Consider the following 19,873-nt stretch of genomic DNA (forward strand, 5'->3'; position numbering starts at 1 on the left):
TCTAGGGGACAAAGGGCACGAACAGGCGTGGGGGGGCGGGGAGGGGAAGGTCAGGCCTTCCCCAGCAGATGGGATCCGCGGGCTCCTGCAGGGAAAGGGAGGCGGGCGGCTAAGGGCGCCCCGCTCCACCGCCTGGAGGCACTACCTGTGCTATCACGGGCTCCATCACTCTCTTTTGACTGGGGGATAAGCCCGTTTCTTCTCAGGGAACAGGCGGTAACTCCGTGTTTGCGCAACTGGTGTCGTTCACAGTTAGATTTGGTGGAAAAGAAGGCACCGCATTTTTGACAAGGGAAGGGTTTCTGACCTGAATCGGGGGAAAAAAAATACATATTTACCTGGCTTTCTACTGCAGCGAAAAAGGAAAGTCTGCTTCCGGTTCCTTCTCCGGGGATCACTGGCATTGGTTCCCACCCCCCACCCCTTTCAAGAAAATAAAACACAGTAAGAAATGTACACCGAGAACTTCAATAAGGCAAACGACCACCTTCCCTCATCCCGACTGGGATAAGGTATTTGTCTTTAAAACACTGAAAGATAACGATGAAAGCAAGACACATATCTTTAAAATAAATCTCACAATTAAAAAAAAAAATCTTACATAATAACAAGAACAGAGATGAGAGGAGGGACGTGCGCAGGACGCCGACCGTGGCCACCACAGCGAGGATGCCCACGTGCATCCCCAGCGTGGCAGCACTGCAGAAGCGGGGCAGGATGGAGGGCCATCTTCAACCCCTGGGGGTCTCTGGGGGTCTGACCCGCCCACCTGGACAGGAAGAGCTGAGTCCTGGACTTCCCAGGGTGCCTCCTGTGGGACCTCTGCTCAAGGGTGCTGTGGCTCTAGCCAGCCAGACGGGGGTGGAGGGGGGGGTGTCGGGTCTGCCCCCTCGCTTTACACTCTTGCCGGTGGGAGATGAGGGGCCACCAGGGACGAGTCTCCCCAGGGACCACGTGCTTCACTCAGCATCCTGAGTGTGAAGAAGCTGGGTCCCCGAGCACCCCACCAACCTGCCTGTCCTGGCCACTATCTGCTGTGACCAGCACCCCCTCCCCTTCCATTAGGACTCCTTCTGGGGGCTCCACAGCGCCTGATCTGTGCCTGCAAGGATGGACGCACGGCAGAGCCAGGGCACAGAGTGACGCCAAAGAGAAGGAAAGAAGAGGGCAGGTGGGGAAGGAAGGGGGTGGGCTTCAGGACACAGGGGTGGGCTACTGTCTGCTGCCTCACTGGAGTCCTCTGCTTTCCCCAGCTGCCACGTTCCAAGGTCGCAGCTTCTGAGGTCACTGGGAAAAGGCTTTGTGTAGCAACAAACAGGGCTCACTGCTCTCTTGTGACCCCAGGGCTGCCCTGGTTGGAAACACACACACACACACACACACACCCGGGTCAGACAGACAGAAAGACACCCGCCCCCCTGCCCCCAAGGCAGCCAGCCAGCACTGCTCCCTCAACCCGCCGTGGGGGCTGGTCTTCCATTTAGAGTCTGATTCGCATCACCAGGCCCCAGAGCCAGTGCAGGCACACGCACCCACACACCTGGGGAATAGACAACACGGACCTGTTGCCCGGGATCCCCAGGACTGGAAGGACTCGCACTGCCTGAATCCACACACCCCAAGTTTGAGCATCAGCGGTAGCCAAAGAAAGGGACGTCCACTCCCTTCTGAGAGATGGTTCCAGACTGCTGGTAGAAGTTTTTAAATACAGATGTCTAGAACCATTAGAGACAGTGCAGTTAGAAGGACGGGTAAGTGGAATCAGAAACCAGTCATGTGCGGGGCTTCCCTGGGGGTTTGGCGGTAAAGAATCCGCCTGCCAGTGCAGGAGACCGGGGTTCGATCTCTGGTCCGGGAAGGTCCCACACACCGCTGAGCAGCGAGGCTCGAGGGCCACAACCTCTGAGCCTGTGCTCTGGCGTCCAGGAGGCACGCCTCCCGAGCCCACATGCCTCAATCCTGCGCTCTGCAACCAGAGAAGCCAGCATAGTAAGAAGCCAGTGCATCGTGGCTGGAGAGCAGCCCCACGCGCTGGGACTAGAGAAAAGCTCGTGCACAACAACGAAGACCCAGCACAGCCGAAAATTTTAAAAACAGTTACTCTAGGGAGCTCCACGTGGGCCTGAGAGGATGAACTGGAGAACCCGTGCTTCACAAACTTTGCAGGTGTTTTGTGCTAAATTTATAAAAATTCCCATGTTAAAAAAAAAGAGAAAGTCATGCTTTTTGTGTGAAGACGAGTTGTCAAGTATTTTAGTTTTCTTTGTGTGTGTGTGTGCCCTTCAAATTACTTTTCACTAAATGTCAAACCTAATGTTTAATAATTATTCAGGCTCTGTTGTAAGGAAGAAGAAAATATTTTCCCTTTAACATTTCTTTCTCCAAGGGGAATACAATCACAGTCTCCCTGAGTCAGGCCAGTGTGAAAACAAGAGAAACAGGCCCGAGGAGAAAACAAGTCAGAAGCTGTGACTGTGAGCTGTGATCTCGTTCTTGATTTCAAACAGAGCGGCTGGCTTCTTGCTTCTCCCTACTATCTGAGGTACTCTACGATCTCCACGCTAGTAAACGCTTCACTTTTACAGCCCGTTTCAAGAGCCAGGCGGATGTCTCATAATGAGGAAGATGCATGCTAAGGCTAAGTTTAGAAACCAACTCAATGACCTGGAAGTATTGTATCCAATTAGGAAGATTCCCAAAGTGACAACCAACAGGAGCCTTTAAAAGTCCCCCTTTCACTGTGTAAGTCACACATTTTAAACAGCAGCGTGCCCTGCAGACTGCATGGACAGAGGAAACAAGAGCCCTTCTAGTATGTTGCTGTCACAGTCTTCAGAAAAGCCTTGCTGACTGGTGATCCGTATGGAAGGTACCTGACGATTTCATCCATTTGGTAACAGGCACAGAAGACTGCGTCAGAAGGGCTGTTTCTAAATGCACCTGTGACCACAGGCAGCTGCCTTCGCACCAAAGACCTATAACATCCTTCGACCCACGCTCGCGGTGTCAGAACAGTCAAGAAATGAAGACAGAAATTTTACAAGAGGCACATGGCGCTGTCTGGCAGCCAGGGCAGGAGGGAATAAAGGGTGAATGCCCAGAGTAAGTGTGATGACCTGCCTTCGCCCCCTCAGCCAGCCCTCCATCGCCCTCCTGCCCCCGGGTCTCTTTCTTTCAGGATCGGGCAGAGATGATGCAGGGCTGGCCAGGAAGACACTCCCAGAGCTGCCTCCTAAGAAAGTGAAAAGCAGTCAAACCCCAGCGAGGCTGGGAGAGCTTGCCACACTGAGGTGTGCATCCCACTGGGAGCGCTCTCCACACTGAGGCATGCATCCCACTGGGAGCGCTCTCCACACTGAGGCGTGCATCCCACAGACTCCAGCCCAACGTGGTGTCTGTGAACAGAGGGTGGGAGAGGTAGGTGGGATCCAGGCTGGCAAGAAAGATCAGTGAGACCAACCACGAGGAAGTGGGCGAGGCCAGGGACTAGGACTGGCAGAGCTGGAGGCACCTCAGCCCTCACAGGGTCCCGACGCTCCATTTCACCAGAAGGAAGTCGGGTGGGGCTGAAATGAACCATTTTCTGGCACTGTCTCTTCTACCTGTAGCCTGAAAACACACGGGACGCTCACAAGGGGAAAAGGCGGAAACCAGTGAGCCATCTTCTGAAGAGGCGGACTGGTTAGGCTGAGAGGAAGGAGCCAGGGTGGCCCCCCTTAACTAGATGCCTCGGGCCAGCAGGGGAGTGGAAGGAGGAAGGAGCTGAGTGCAGACTGAGCCAGGACACGGATTGTGCCAGCCACGCCAGCTTCCTCCTGAGACACGGCTCCTAGAACCTGAGCCACGCAGAGAAAGTGCTGAGACTACACGCCCCTTGCCTGAGCAGCAGCGAACCCCCAGCTGGACACTCAACCCTGGGCTGCTTAATGCTGCCTGTTTAGGTGGCGGGATGGCCTGCAAACATGTTTGGGAGACCCTGCAGAGATGTTGGAATTCGCTGTCCCTGCTGCTGAACGCTCCCTAAAAGCACTAAGCAGCTTGATGCAGAGATTGCCTCTGGAAGCTGAGGCTGTGAAAGAGCAGAGGAGGGCAACTGAGCCCACGGGGCGCTAACACCATCCTGTCAGCAGCTCGGGGTCCACAGCCACGCTACACCTTGTCTCAAACCACCTCCACATCCTGTGCCTTGGGGATAGGTCAGGACACGCACGACCCCCATATCCTCAGACAGGGCAGGGGCGGCGGCAGGGACCCGGCCAGGCTCCCAACCCAGGACCACCAGAACGCCTGCAGGCCAATCACTCAACCCTCCCTGAGCCTCGGTCTCCTCTGGGCAAGATGGGGACAGCATGGCTCTCATGGCCCATCACCAAGACGAGCTCTGGACGGCTGCTCTGCCCGCCAGAGACGAGGCCTGCGATGCCCACGGCAGGAACACAGGGCAGACAGACAGGGACAGTGACCCCAGGGGCGCGGTGACTGAGCGGAGAAAACAAGGTCACACCTGCTCCCGCCCGCCCTGTCTCCCACTCCCCTCTCCCCCGCCTCCTAATCTTAAACCAAGAGGACGCCTGGGCACTTTATGGGAACTCCTACCAGACGCCTGCAGAGACTTGGCACAAGTCTGGAGAGGAAGTACCCGCCGTACAGTCCTCTCAGGGAGACCGTGGGCTTCCCGGGAAGAGAACAGAACATTCCAGAGCCAGGGGGACGTGCTGGACCCGGGGGAGGAGTGAGCGGGCAGGCAGCGCCGGCTCCTCAGACCCCGTCTGCCGAGAAGTCAGGAGAGGAGTGTTCACTTCTCAGAGACCCTGCGGGTGACAGGCGGGTGCCACCCCAACAGGGCGGCAAGAGAGACTGCCGTGGGGGGTGCCTTCTGAGAAACGCTTTCCTCCTGAAGCCCCCCGGGGCCCTCGTCACCCACAACGGCTCTGCCATCCCCTCCCCATGTGCCCCTTCAGCCTACCCCAAACAGTGCACGTGAGATGCATACACTAAAAATCATCTGTTGCTTATTTGAAATCCAAGACTTAACTGGGGTCCTGCATTTTATCTGGCAATCTTGTACTGCACAACTCTTCTGGTTCAGGTCTGATCAATTTATATCTGGGTGGTCATCTCCAAAAGGTTAAGAATCTCACCCAAACTACCCTTAGTTCAAAGATATAAATCCTGTTTGAATCCTCAGTGACTCAGAATTAAGATGGGAGTTGCATGGTCACTCGACCATTAACTACCTGGAGTCAAATTATTTAAAGTGTATTTCTTATCTTAAACTTCTCTTTAAAAATCAATATATGAAAACATTTGAAAAATACTCTGGGGCTATCTGTTTGACAACTTAAATCTGTTACTTAGAGGAATATAATCTCATGTTTCTCTGGAACAATCCACCTTAGTACAAGCAAAAACATTTTTAAATTCTACAACTAGTCTGACACTGATGACAATATCCGGAAGAAGGCGTGGTCGCCTCAGTGAACTGAAAAGTGGCTGCACAATCTGCAATAGACCCCTTTAGAATGCACAACAGTCAAAAGAACATCACAGAATGTTTGCAGTTTTAAAAGCTGCCTTGAGGATGGGATGCAAATTCTTCTGTCGAAGTCCCCGTTCCCCTACCTGCCTCCTCCCAACCAAGGGACGAGATGGCCCAGGACCACCGCACCTGAAAACACCCCAGCATCTCCCTTTGCCAGACGCCCTTGGGGGCCCATTCTGGGTACTGACTCTTGGGCCATCAGGCAAGCCCCCCCACTCCTGGGCCTGAAGAGGAGGACAAGCTGGGAAGCGGGGTGCGGAGGAGGGCCGCGTGGCGCCGCTCCGCGCTGCCCGCCCTCTTACCGGTGTGCGTGAGCATGTGCCTCTGCAGGGAGCTGGCCCAGGGGAAGAGCCGCGAGCAGTGCGGGCAGCTGATCTTCTGCAGGCAGTTAGTGTATGAGCTGCGCTTCGCCCTCAGCAGCCTGTCCTCGGGCGGGCTGCCCTGCTCCTCGTCGCTGGGCCCGTTGTGGTCTGCGGGGGCTGCGGCCACCTCGTCCTGGGCGTCGTCCTCCGCGCTCTGCAGAAACGGGCTGAACTTGTTGGTGTCCGTGGTGGCCAGCATCCTCTCGATGCTGGCGAACTCCCCACTGGAGTCCAGGTCCACCCCGCCGCTGCTGCGTGCCCGGCTCCGCGTCCCCCTCTTCCGGCCCCTCTTCTTCGACAAGCTGGCTGGTCCCTGCTCGGTGGGCGAGGCTGCCTCTGGGCTGTTGGAGGAGGGGGGTGAGTCACTGGATTCTTTCGGGCTGGTGACGTCGGTGGTGGCTTTGGGGAGGGCACCCCCGATGCTGTCTGAGGCCGCGGCAGTACTGCCAGTTCCTGCCGGCCCCGGGTCGGCCACCTTGGTCTTCAGCAAGGTGGGGGCCGAGGACACGGATGAGATGATCTGGGCGATGGAGGCCAGCGGGGGCAGCTCGTCCGTCACGGGGGGCTTTGGCAAGAGCAGAGGGGGCTTGGGACGCAGCGGCCGCAGCAAGGCCGGGCTGCCGAGAGTGGAGCTGCCCAAGAGCGGAGAGCTGTTGACCACGGCTGAGGAGTAGAGGGGCACGGCGATTTGAACGGGGCCCTGCGGGGGCAGCGCCGCAGCTTCCAGAGGGCTGGCCGCTGAAGATGCCGCGGCGGGGACCCCTGGCTTCTCCAGGGCCTCGCTGGCGCCCAAGGTCGCCGGCAGCGTGGGGCAGGCCGGTGGGCCCGGGGAAGTCTGCTCGCTGCTCCCGGGTTCCTGCTCAGGCTTCTTGGCCTCCCCGGGAGTAGCTGCGTCCTTGTCTCCTCTCCGGAAGTTCTTGGGGATGGACAGGTCGATGGGCTCCATGGAGCAGTCGTAGGGGGCGGAGGGGCTCAGGAAGGCAGCCACGTTCTCCTGCTTCACTTGGATCAGGGCCAGGCCCTTCTGGGAGAAGTCCAGGGGCTCATTGAAGTCGGAGGCGAAGTTACCCGCAGGCTCCACTTTGACGGCAACGTGCGGGGGCAGGGGCTGGGCGGGGCCCGCGGGAAGAAAGCCGTTCTGGGGCTCCAGGAAGGCAGCCAGGGGCTTGCGCTCGCCCTCGTCGGCGCGGCCTGGGGCCTCGGCGGGCGTGTCGGTGGGGCCCAGGCCGTCGGCCGCCAGGACGTAGCTCTCGATGTCGCGCTCGGGCACGTGCAGGTGCTGCTTGAGCACGTGGTGGATGCAGTTGCGCTTGGCCGAGAAGGCGGCGCTGCATTCCTTGCACTCGAAGGGCTTGCGGGGCTTGGGGCAGCCACCCAGGCCGCGGCCGCAGTGCGCGCGCATGTGGACGCGGAGCGCGCGGTAGTGCTTCAGGTCCTCGCCGCACAGCCGGCACACTGTGTCGGGGGAGCAGAAGGCGTCCACCAGCTCGGCCGCGCTGCTCGTCACGTACTCGATGTTTTTTTCGATGTCCTTGCGTGTGGCCTTGAGGTGCTTCTTGCGCAGGTGCCGCTCGCAGTTGGCCTTGACCGTGAAGGGGTAGTGGCAGATTTTGCAGATGTAGGGCCGCTCGCCGCTGTGCGTGCGCAGGTGGCGGATGAGCGCGGCCTTGTCAGCGGCGATGTAGTCGCAGATGTTGCACTGGTAGGGCGAGATGCCCAGGTGGGAGCGCACGTGCGCGCGCAGCACGCCCGAGAAGGCGAACACTTGGCTGCAGAAGCGGCAGGGATAGAGCACCTTGCGCACGGCCGGCGCCTTCTTGCCGCCGGGGCCCGCCACGATGGCCTTGAGGTCCCCCTCCGCGATCTCCTGCTTGATCTTGGCCTCCACGCTTAGTGGCAGCAGCGCCTCCAGGAGGCTGTCCTGTTCCAGCTGCGTCTTCACCTCGGCCTGGCCAGGCAGCTCGAGGCGCGGTGGCTGCAGGAAGAGCTGCGCCCCCGACTTGGGTGGCAGCAGGTGGGCGCCGGAGGCTGCCTCTGCTGCGCCCTTGAGGAGCTTCAGTGGCGGCGGGGGCAGGCTGGGGCTGACGCAGCCAGGGGAGGCCTGCTGGGTGTTGACCAGGGGTGGGGGCGTGGACGTGGCCACCACCGTGCGCGGCGCGGCCAGAGGCTTTGGCTTCAGAGGGGGCATGTGCTTGAAGACGGCCTGCAGCGGCGCGGCGGGTGCCTTGGCCAGCGGTGGGAGGCCGACCTGTGGCGGCGCAGCCGCAGCCATCTTCAGGATCTGCTGGATGTCCGCCAGCTCGATGGCCGGCTCCCCGGAGACGGGCTTCACCACGATGCTGCTGTCGGGCTGGATGATGAAGCCCTTCTGGAAGGGCTGCAGGGCCAGGTGCTTCACGCTGTCTGCGGTGGCCGGGAGGACGGCGAGAGCCCCGCCCAGGGCAGCGGCGTCAAAGGGGGCCAGGCTGAGCAGGCCGGCACAGCCGGGCTCCTGAGGTAGCTGGCACCGCAGCGCCTGGAGCTGGATCGCCTGGTTGTCGTCCGGCGGCGGCTCCTCGGCCGGCGCGGGCCGCACGTCCTCCGCGTGCTGCAGGCCCAGCACTGCCAGGAAGATCTTCTGGTCCGGGTCGCCGCCCGGCGGGGCCCTGGCCTGCAGCCGGTCTGGGCTCTGGCTGGCAGCCCCGTGTGTCTGCCTGTGCAGGGTGAGCGAGGAGAGCATGGGGAAGGCCTTGTCGCACGCGTCGCAGATGAAGCGGTGCTGCTCGCTGGCGCACCTGCGCAGGTTCGTTTCACACCAGGCCTGCGGGGAAGCCGGCAGAGGAGAGTCAACAACCACTCCCGGCTGCACAGCAGGCCTGGCCAGGCCCTTCCCCGAGCCCGAGGGGAGCCCACCCTACCCTGGCGCTAACACCGCTTGGCCTGAGAAAGGAGCACCAGCTACTTAAGCACCTTAGGAACCCCAGCTGCCTGATGCGGGAGGCAGTCTCTAGGGCCTCTGGGCAGAGCGGCAGGAAAGTGCCGTCAAGTACCACCACCACAGAAGCTGGGTTCTCTTTTAAAATGTGGTCCCTACAAACCTAACTGATGGTAACTCCCTGTCATCAGTGGAGACTGGGATTCCTCTGACTGTGGGTGGCGGGCACCGCCTGGGAAGGGCCTCAAGGGGGAATGGGGGTGGTGGCGGCTGGGGCTACAGGAGCGCACAGACGTGGGTACACACGAGGATGTATGAATGCGTGTACGTGTGGGTGTGTGCACACAGACGTATGCACGAGTGTGTACATACAGAATAAGACACCAGGCCTGGGGCTTCTGGAGAATCTCACTGTTGGCATAGTCTACCTCGATTTTTAAAAATTTGAAAGGATGACCGCCAAAGTAGCTTTGGCAGGTGTTTTATGAGCAGAGAACGCATGCAGCTCAGGCTAACGATGACCCAGAACGTCTGAATAGAAACTACAATGCCAGAGATAGTTAGCTGTGATATGCATGTTAAAGAACCCCTGTTAACAATACAGATTCAATTCAGCCAGGGTTGTGAGGGGCAGACCGAGACCAAAGGGTAGCGTTTTAAGGAGAGCCCGCCTCGGGTGGAGAACCTGGGTCCCGCCTTGGCTGATGGCGTACCTGAGAGATGCGGGGAAACTTCCGACAGGAGAAGTCGGTGAAGCCCAAATCGTGGAAGCCGGCGGGGATGGCGGGGTTGTTCTGGATGAAAGGCCGCCCCACCGCGTCCCTGGGGAGCTGCTTGTGGACCAGCGCGTTGTGGCGCAGCAGGCCGCGGTGTGTGCGAAAGGTGACGCAGCAGACGTCGCACCTGCCAGGAGAGAGCGCAGGCTGTGAGGTGGCGGCTGCGGCCGAGGTTCCGCCCGTCCGCCAGCCGCGTGGGGTTTCCTCCTGCTTCATTTCAAGTGAGCAAAATAAAGAGGCTATGATGTCAAGAAGCCAACCAGCTCCTGGTGAGCAACACTAAACTCCTTAAAAAAAAGAGGTCCTACTCGCCCCCGGCACTCGGTCTGTGCAGATGGCACAGGTGTGAACAGGGCTGGGAACCTGAGGCCACCTGCTCTAACCTGCATTTACATCACGTGGAGGGAACACGTCCCGCCCCCAGCTCCGTGGGTTCTGATGATCAGAAATGTTCTGAGGCCAGAAAACACAGATGTCCACAGCAGCTGCAGCAGTCACAGCAGCATCCCTGACGTCTGACTGGGGGAGACAGTGATCAAGCGCTGCTGAACTGGAGCGGGTGACGGAGGCCGAGCAGCCCCGCCGTGATGCCCCTGCCCTCTAAGCAGTAATCACAGTTCCCGAGGGCACCCCGCAGAGCCAGCACACCACCTGACCTTCATCCTCCAGAGGGAAACCCGGAGGCTCGACAATGGCCGGCAACACGGTGGAAGCCACACCAGCCAGGAGGCAGCAAAGCCAGACGCCAGCCCTGTTCACATGCCCACCCTCTCCTGCAACCAAACGGGCTCCCTGCCCTAGAAGGGCTCTTACAGTGCAGTCTACCAACAGAGGAAAGACTGTCAAGCTCAAACTCAGAGATGACTGCATACACCTGACCTGGCCTGGGCCACATGGATGCATAATATAATGCCATTTCATAATATAATGGGGTCTCCGTTTCCTCCACGTTTCAGATCAGTCTCCTAGGTCTTCACTGAGCCCAACCACCATGAGGACATCACCCACACCCTCCGGACCTGCACTGCACACAGATGCCATGAGAGCCTTATTTAAACATCCCCAGTCACAGGGGGTCCGTCTCACAGGCTCAGCCGCGTCAGGCAGTGTAGACCTGGGGTGCTCCCAGGATGGCAGGCGATCCCCCTGGACAGCACCTCTTTCCGACACATACACATCTGCACATGCTCCCACAGAAATCCCAGGCAGGTCTTTTTCCTGCCTTTCGAGAAGGAACCCGGGGCACAGAGGGGTAAAGCGACCTGCCCGAGCTGACACTGCACACACCTGAGGGGAAACTCTTTTGGCTTTGAAATGCTCTGCAAACCAAAGACGACACATCACGCGTGAGGTGGCTGAGCTTCACAGGTGGCACCGAGGCCAGCGCCACGTCTGTGCAGCTCCATTCCTGTGTTGGGCCGTGATGGCCCAGCCATCGTGATCCCGTGTCTCCACCCCCTCACCTTGACACGCCTACCCTCTCACTGTTGAGATTCAGTGTTATCATTCCATTAAATTTAGCACAGCGGGTTCCCATGAGCCACTCTGAACACAACCCCCTCTTGAGGGGCCGCTGCTTAAGCTCACCAACAGTGATAAAGGCTTGGGGGCAGTGATGGCCGCAGGGAGCCCAATGCCTTTAGGTGTGGAAAGATCTCCCAGCTATGGCCGGTACAGCGCAGCTTCTGTGTCCCTGGGCCCTGCTTCCTGTCACTGTTCAGATCCTCCTGCCCCACCGCCTCCTCTCCCCACCCCACATCGTCAACTTTCCTCTGTCCTGTCTGGGCCCGGAGCAGGTGAAGGAACAGCCTGGAAGCTGGTCTGTGCCTTCTCTGGTAGGTGAGGTGAGAGGTAAGGAAGACAGGGAGCTGTCCGTGGCAGGCCCTTGGGCATCTCACCCCTGAGGTCTATGATGGCTCCCTCCTCCTGGTTAACCATTAGCACTGACGACATATATTTTGTGTAGAATATTTGCAGAGTATTTACAATTAATCTTTACCAGCACCAGGACCTTGCAACAAACATCTAAGCTCACGGCCCCCTAGCAACCCAGCGAGTGTGTGATGGCCCCATCACACTGGAAGTCGAGGCCCCGTCCCCGCTCAGCAACGGAAGACAGCAGGGCACGCTCCATCTGCTGGAGGCAGGCTCCTTGAGCAAAGTCAGGTAAAGGGGTAGGGCGGGAACTTCACTTTAAAAAAATTACGCACATTAAATATTTTACTCAATCTAAACCATTCAGTTGACCCTTATTATTTGCAGATTCAGTGTTTGTGAACTTGCCACCTTGCTAAAATCTGCAAACCCACATCAGCATTTGTGGCATGTTCTGGGACAGGGCGGGAGGAGTCAGCCGCTAGACACACATGTTCCCCGCTGGGCTTGGTCAAGGAGATGCTCTGCTCGTTCGTTTCAGCTCTGATTGTAAGTGAGTGTCCTTCTCGTTGTCTCTTCGCTGCCTGGGCCTCTTCCTGATGATTCTGTTTAAAATGGTCACCAAGAGCAGTGCTGAGAGCCGCTCAGTGTCCCCAACAGCTGGAAGCCCGTGACAGGCTTTGCAGAGAAAAATGCGCGTGTGAGATGAGCTACAGTGCCGTCATCTGTTTCAGTTCAATGGTGATGCGTCAATGGTATATATTAAACAGAAAGACACTTAATAAAACAAGTTTATGTACTGGTTACTACATGAAAATGTGAGCAGAGGCTTGCAGGAAACAAACCCCGTGTTTCCTCCAGGAGCAACGGTCCAGTGCCGGCTAACTTTGCGTTCCTGGAACCTTTACAGAACATACCTACTGTGGAACGAGAGCCCACGATTTGCTCCCTCACCCGTCTTTTCTGGGGGCCAAGGTCTAGTTCCACCGAGAGAAGACTAATGTCCTTCTCACGGTGTGAGGCACTGTGATACGACATCTTTGCTTTCTGGCTTTAGACGATCTAAGGCAGAGCAAGAACTGAGATTTCTGCACACCAAACTCAACCGGCACCTAGGTTCTCATGATCACTCCTCTCGCCTGTTCACACGGGTTTCGTCCACCCTACATTTGACAAAAAAACAAATAACAAAACCTACCCAATCTGAATTATGTGCAAGTCTGCCCAACTTCGTTTTCATAGAGACTATTCTTTATATATATAAAAAAAAAATTGACTGGCTTATACAGCAAATAATTACAAGCATTACTGACATAAACAGGTTGGGGAGAGAGAATCCTGACTCTCACCAGCCGGCAGGTCAACTGCAGGTGAGCAGGTGGGCGTGGGCAGAGGGCTGCACTCTTGTTGGACGTTCAACCTTGGAGTTGAAAGGTTTTCTTTCTAAGCATATGTCTCAAATCAGCTTGCTGTCTTGAGAAGTGTGTGTGTGTTACGCGTCTTTTTGGATTTATATACACACACGTATTTGCATGCATGTGTATCAGTTCAGTTGCTCAGTCGTGTCCGACTCTCTGACCAACCCCATGGACTGCAGCACGCCAGCCTTCCCTGTCCATCACCAATTCCCAGAGTTCACTCAGAGTCATGTCCATTGAGTCGGTGATGCCATCCCACCATCTCATCCTCTGTCGTCCCCTTCTCCTCCTGCCCTCAATCTTTCCCAGCATCAGGGTCTTTTCCAATGAGTCAGTTCTTTGCATCAAATGGCCAAAGTACTGGAATTTCAGCTTCAGCATCACTCCTTCCAATGAACATTCAGGAATGATTTCTTTTAGGATGGACTGGTTGGATCTCCTTGCAGTCCAGCAGACTGTCAAGAGTCTTCTCCAGCACCACAGTTCAAAAGCATCAGTTCTTCGGCACTCAACTTTCATTATAGTCCAACTCTCACATCCATACCTGACTACTAGAAAAACCATAGCTTTGGCTAGACGGACCTTTGTTGGCAAAGTAATATCTCTGCTTTTTAATATGCTGTCTAGGTTGGTCATAGCTTTTCTTCCAAGGAATATTATAAAATATAAAAATAGAAAATTTTAGAGGCTGAGCAAAAAAAAAAAAAAAAAAAACCTATTACTTTGCTCTTGTGCCCCAGAGATCTTTTTGAGCACCCTCCTCTTTTGAGACCATGGCCTCAGTGTGGGCTGTACTGGCATTCCACATGAGGACACCCACACGTGGGTCACACAGGGCATGAGGGTGCCTTGGAAGGTGGTGAAGCGGGTTTACTGCCTGCTCTCACAGTTGTGAATTTATCTAGGAATATCTATTTCCTCCTCCATTCTCCTGTCGTTGGCCTTCAATCCCCTCCTGTTTCTGGCGCGTGGGACCAAGTCTCACGCATGGTGGGTGCTCAGCACACATGCGCCAGAAGCGCTCGCTGCCAGCCATAGGCCGCATCCTCGAGGAAGGTGGGTGCGGAGCGGTGGGGCCTGGGCATGGGACCCAGACACTGGGAGTGGGCAGTCGGAGTGGGTGGCCTTGGACAGCTTGTTTCATCTGTATTCCAGCTGCCTGCTGTGTAAAACTTCCCAGACGTGGCTGAGATAAGACTCCCTCAGGACCTTGTGCAAACCAGGTTCCCAGGGCCACGGCGGATGGGCTGGCATCAGAGGAACTAGGGAGGGACCCAGGAATCTGCAGGTGAGCAAGCATACCAGGCGCCTCTTATGTCAGACAAGCTGGGAAAATCAATGACAGTGAGAAGCAAGCAAGAGGTCTAGAATCTCTGAGCAACTGTGGCTGCAGCCTGGGAGAGCTCTCTCTCTTGCTGCGGGGTCCTGTTCTCTCCCATCTGTATGTGGGCACCTTCAGTTACTGTAACTGTTAACAAAGGTAACACTATGCTTGGAGAACTGCAAGGCACTAGACCAAACCTCACCATTACTTTACCATGCTAGGAACAAAAAGCCATAACCCGCTTCCTGGGAACTACCAGCAAACACGAAAATGCAGAAAACGTGGAATTTTAGTTTCAAAGGGACGCCCTGTCCTGTGCACTTGAGAACCTCACAGAACAACAGAGGGTCTCCCCTGATGCTGGTCCACCTGGGGACGCCCTGGGAGGAGCGGGTGTCCTTCCCAGTCCCCGCCCCGTGCCCCCCGCCTCCTTCCTTAGCAGCCCTCCACCATAGCCCCAACTGAGAGCCTTCTCATGACGCAAGACGAGCCCTCCGTCCACCATATCACACCTCTGTTTCCACAGGATTTCAACCAAGGTGCTCCTGTTTCACTTCTGATAGGATACAGCCTGTCATCTCACAAACAAACTTCTCAAAAAGTGACAGAGGAAAAAAAGCAAAATACCCTGCTTTGAAATCTGAAGCACCTCGAGAGGCTGGCTGAACAGAAGGAAAGAACCCTCCTGGGGGAAAAACGCTGCCTCCTCTGCCACACTTGGACCTCTGTCTGTGGACAGACTTCAAGTGAAACCACAGCAGGAGAGCGTCACCCAGAGATGGCTAGGCTGCCTTTGTCAGCCAGAAACTCGGTTCCTCTGGAGGTCCAGTGGGGGTCACTGCAAATCTGCGGGCGGCGCTGCTGGCTGCAGACGCAGGCCCAGGGCTGGCTGCTAACCTCACTCGGGCCTGGCGCCGTCGCGAGGGCCACAGCTGCTGGTCGGGTGGTCCCCAGCACTCTCCCCTCGCCCCCCGGTTTGAAGGGGCGGGGATCTTTCCACCCTGCCAGGAACTCGTGAACAGCACACTGTAAAATATTTAGGTGGAGTGGAACTGTGCTTGGAGACACAGCAGAGGGGGTGCTGGAGGACAATTTCATTTTGCAAGTGATCTGACGACGCGCCAGAGGGAGACTGTACAGATCCGAGGTGGCCCAAACTTGGAAGCTGAGGGTGACTTTTCCAAGTGGAAACTAACTTCGCTGTCAGTAAGATAAATGCATTTAATGGGGGAAGTGTATCTAGCTGTAGGGCTTAAAGAAGGTAATAAAATTCCATCTCCTCTTCAGAGAACAAACCTTTCTTTTTTTCTTTTTAAGCTACACACTGTAATAGACTGCCATAAAGAAAACAAATTTAAGTAAACGTGCGATTACTTAACGAAACTCAGGGATGAAAAGTAATGTGGACATCCTGCCTGCCCTCGCCTTACGGGAGGACCATCACCTACATGGGAATGCCAAATCCTTCTGCTCACAGGAGTGCTGCTTCTGTGCCCCGGGCAGCTCACCAGGGCCCGCTGTACCCAGAACACTTGAATTCCAGCACATGCTGGTCAGTGCTTCGAGGAGAAAGGAAGCCCGTTTAGTCCAGAACGCTGGGAGGGCACCCCGCTCCTCCAACTGTGGGCTCTTTCCTCCCATGGGGATGCTCTTTTCTGGGGCAGGGGCAGCAGTTTACTGGGGTGGGGGGTGGGGGGCTGAGGTTTGGGGGCCTGCAGAGCTGGAGCTTCTGGAAGCGGAGGGGGGAGGCCGCTGTCTGAGGCTTGTCTGTTCCGCCTGCCACGGCAGCACCTGCAGCGTCACTGAGGGGTGTGGGGAGGGGTGAGGTGGAGACGGGAAGGGCTGGGCTGGGGGTCCCAGGGGAGAGAAATGCCTCGGGGGCAGCATGCAGCGGAGTGAGCCAAGTTTCCATCGTGGCCCCCGGCATTCAAAGGAACAGATGGCAGGACCGGGGGCTGCCGGCGCTGGGCTGGAGGGAGGCAGTGGATCCCAGGCGCCCGCACCACGGGCCCGCCCCGTCCCTTCTCCTTCAGAGACCACACACACTCACGGTCGCTCGGCACTGGGGCTCTGCCCCAACAGTGCCTGCACTGCAGAGAGAGCGCCGTGGACATGGTCAGAGAAGGCTGACCCCCACGGGAGCGGCGAGCCACTCTGATCCTGAGCCCCCTGCCGGTCCCAGCTCAGCTTTGGCCCCAGAGGCAGGGACATTGAGGCTGGGGCGGGGCCGAGGCTCCAGGAGGTTGGGGAGTGCTCGCCTCTGGTGGCTGGGATCGTCCGTTTCAGTTCTCACAGGACTCTAATGCAAGTGAGTGACTTTCAGGCCCAGATCCACGACTAGTCTCAACAAAGCAAGAGTCAGGATCTTAAATACACGGGGTGGAAGACTGACACGCACCACAGTGCAGCCAACGGGGCAGACGACCACAGAGGCCGTTCTTTACTACACATGCCCTTCCTTCCTCCTTGGTTATTTTTCAGACAAAAACTGCAGAATCCTGGGCTGGGGTGGGCACGCATTGGGCTGGCGTGGGCTCTGTGCAGGGCGAGGGGGACAGGAAGGAGCTGGCCTCACAGTAGGGCTGACAGGGAATCAGCAAGGACTGATTCACAATAAAGGCTTCAGCCATGAAGCAGGGAACCGGCAGCCACTCTTGGCGCGGGGTTTCCCAAGTAACCTTCCTGAAGGATCCACAGTGGGCGGGGAGCTCACACATCCACCGAAGACAAAGTCAAGTCAAGATAAACGTAGGGGCAAGATCGCCAGCAGAGGGATCTAAAGTGGAAGACGAGGCCATGAAAAAGCTTTAAAAAAACGTGTTTTAAGGCCGTAGCTGAATAGTTCTGGGCCTAACCCATCGCGGGGTTTGCTTGGTAACTCCTTGTTCATCTGGTGACCCTTACTCCCACACTGTTCCATCATGTTTCCTAGTTAAGGGACAGACAGCTGACCCCCACCACCCCAAGAAAGGGTTAAAAAACTTTTTTCTCCTCACTCCGCTAAGCATATTTTCGAAGGACTGCTTTGGCAAATTTTAAACATCAGGAAACACATTTCCTTAGAATCTCAGGTTTCCCCAGTCATCGAAGGGAGGTGATGCGCGGTAGTTTGAAGGCTCAAAGTCCATTCAAGCTTCTGACCGCTGGGGGTTCTGCACAGTTGGATCACATCATTTGGGAGGCAGGATGCAAAACGAAATTTAGATTGCCATTCAGTTACCCAATCTTTACAAAAGCGAAAGGAGATAAAGGTGGCTCTTTATTACGATAAAGACTAAAGGCCAAATTGCTCGCCTTTTCTCAGTCAAGTGAACATCAGCAGTACCTGGAGAAGCCCTGGAATTTGCTGCCTTCTGTCACTGGAATGGGATTCCCAGGGAGCGATGGGAACCCAAAACTGTTGTAAGTGTTGTGAGGTTTAAAACATTAAAAACAACACGTGTTCTAAACGTTAGTATCAGAAGTAAATGTTCACTGAGTATTACAATCTGAGCACTGCAGCTGCCTCCTTATCCTCACAACGGTCCCCAAGTCCATCTTCCAGATGGGGAGGCTGAGCCCAAGGTCACTGAGATGCCGGCCATAGGTCAGACTGCAGGGGGCTGCCGTTTGGAGCACGGAGATGGCAGGTGCCCCGGGCTCTGTACGCCCCGGGTCATATCCTCACCACCCGGGACCCTGCACAGCGGCTTCTCTGGGAGTCCTCCCCACACCTCGTCATCAGAATCTGTGAAACGCCTTGCTGAGAAAGGGGCAGGCACCCTGCTCACTTCCTTGAGATACTGAATGTCTCGCTCATTATAGTGTTTTAATTGAGGGACTGACATTCCTCTTTTAAAAGGATTTCATGCTTCGTTTTTCCTGTTCGGTCTTCAGAGGCGAGCAGGGGTGAGTGCAAACAACCTCTCGTCCGGGCTCCACCCACCTCAGACATTCCTCTCCCCTCCTGCCCACCCTCTCTGCCCTCCCTTGCGTCCCGGCCAGAGAACTGACATCCAACAGCTGCACTAATCTCTCCCAGTTGCTGGGAGCAACAGTGAGGGCCCTGTGACAGGGCCCTGGCCCGCGGGAGCCTACCCTCCCCACGCCCAGGAATCCGCAGGGCTGCACAAGCCGTCTCAATGCCCTGCAGGCCTGCTCGACCCAAGTAACACAGGGTGAAGCTGGGCAGGTCCAGGGACCGGCTCAGCAGGGGCTGGGGTCAGCCCAGGATCAGCGGCCACACCACCCCACGGGGCTGAGTCACAGAGAGGCCCCTGGGCAGGGTGGGGGTCAGCCCCAACAAAGACGCTCCAGCTTCCGTCCAGTCAGGGGAGGGGTCTTCCCCCATTTGGCCAGCAGCGTGTTTCAAACCTGCCTCTGGCTGGCTGGACCTGGGCCCCGGGGATCTTGAATACGAGATGCTGAAGCGTATTCTGCGATACCCCTTTCCTATATTTAGGATGACATTTAGCAACTGTGGGGCCAGCGCCATGTGAATCGGTCTCAGGGGCCCCATGCAGGTGACGAGTGTGCAGGGGAAGAAGCTCAGTGAGGGAGGCGGCCAGTTCTGGGAGCCAGCGGCAGGTTCTGGAGCCGCCCGCCTTCCCCTGGTGCAGCTGTACCTGCAGAGCCCCCTCGGGGCCCCACCTCCTAACCCATAATCCCAGGGCATGTCTTCTTCACGACCAGCATCCACACTGACACGGGACTACGGGGGCCCACCCCGGGCAGGCGCAGGAAGCGCCTCAGCCCCGCCGTGACCACGCGGCCGCCTCTGCTTGGCCCCGGGAGGCAGTCCCGGCCGGCCCATACACGACCCCCTCTCACTTGTCTCTGCCGTTGCTGCTCTCAAGTCTGGTCACGGGCCTGGCACACAACAAGCACCCGTTCATTTGCTGGATACGTTTTAATGGAATTAAAAAATTACTTATTACCTGGTCTCCTTTAATTAAGAAGCCATGTAAGATTACACAAGAACTTCTGCAAAACGTCCCCCTCAGCTGCAGCTAACACCCCTGTGACCACCCAGCTGTCCCCTCTCCCAGCCAGGCCGCATCAGCCAGAGACCGGCCACTCATTCACTGAAAGGTGTCTTCTGCGACAAAGCCCTCCCAGCCGCATGCGGACCTGCCCGAGGCCCGTGCACGCGTGTGGACTGCTGGGGGCTTGGAAAGTGCATGTTCCAAAGAGATGGGCTGCTCCCGATACTGGCTGGCAAAGACTGTATGAGAGCGAGAATGTACACCGCGTCACTGACAACTTTTGTACTGACGTTGTATTTTGGACATATCGATACATCAGCAAAGCCTGAGCCTCCTTCACAACTTCCTCTTCCTTTTTAGGGCGTGGCTCCTAGAAAACTGAACGTGGCCCCCGCGGCTCCCCTCGCGCTCGCGGCTTCCCTCGTGGCCGCTGCTGACCCGGACTTCCCTCCCGCTGACTCTCCTCGGGCGGCGGACTGCCTGCTACTGTTCTATTCTTATAACCAGGCCTGATATTCAACACCAGCACAGTCTCACACAGGGATGTCCCCGCTGCATCCACCTGCTCCTTCAACACTCTGTCTTATCACCTCTGGTCCCCGGGGCCAGCTCTCAGGAGCCTCTGGTCCTCATCTGGGGGGCTGGACACAGCCGAGTCACTGCTGGTCACGCCAGGGCAAAAGCAAACCCAGCACGCG

At 56.9% G+C, this 19,873-nt stretch overlaps 1 protein-coding gene across 9 annotated transcripts in view; it reads right to left on the bottom strand.

The window, feature by feature from the left end:
* Positions 1-19,873, bottom strand: part of RREB1 (ras responsive element binding protein 1) — a 164,003-nt gene that overhangs the window by 9,620 nt on the left and 134,510 nt on the right. For 8 of the 9 annotated variants that reach the window (XM_060403789.1, XM_042237046.2, XM_060403788.1 and 5 more), the window contains 3 exons: positions 9,532-9,721; positions 5,845-8,704; positions 146-307 (listed from right to left, as the gene is read on the bottom strand). In XM_060403789.1, coding sequence (XP_060259772.1) covers positions 146-307; positions 5,845-8,704; positions 9,532-9,721 — 3,212 coding nt within the window. The remainder of the gene's footprint in view (positions 1-145; positions 308-5,844; positions 8,705-9,531; positions 9,722-19,873) is intronic. The other variant, XM_060403791.1, reaches the window with a different exon arrangement.

Source organism: Ovis aries, chromosome 20, assembly GCF_016772045.2.
Source record: "Ovis aries strain OAR_USU_Benz2616 breed Rambouillet chromosome 20, ARS-UI_Ramb_v3.0, whole genome shotgun sequence".
Classification (NCBI taxonomy): Eukaryota; Metazoa; Chordata; class Mammalia; order Artiodactyla; family Bovidae; genus Ovis; species Ovis aries.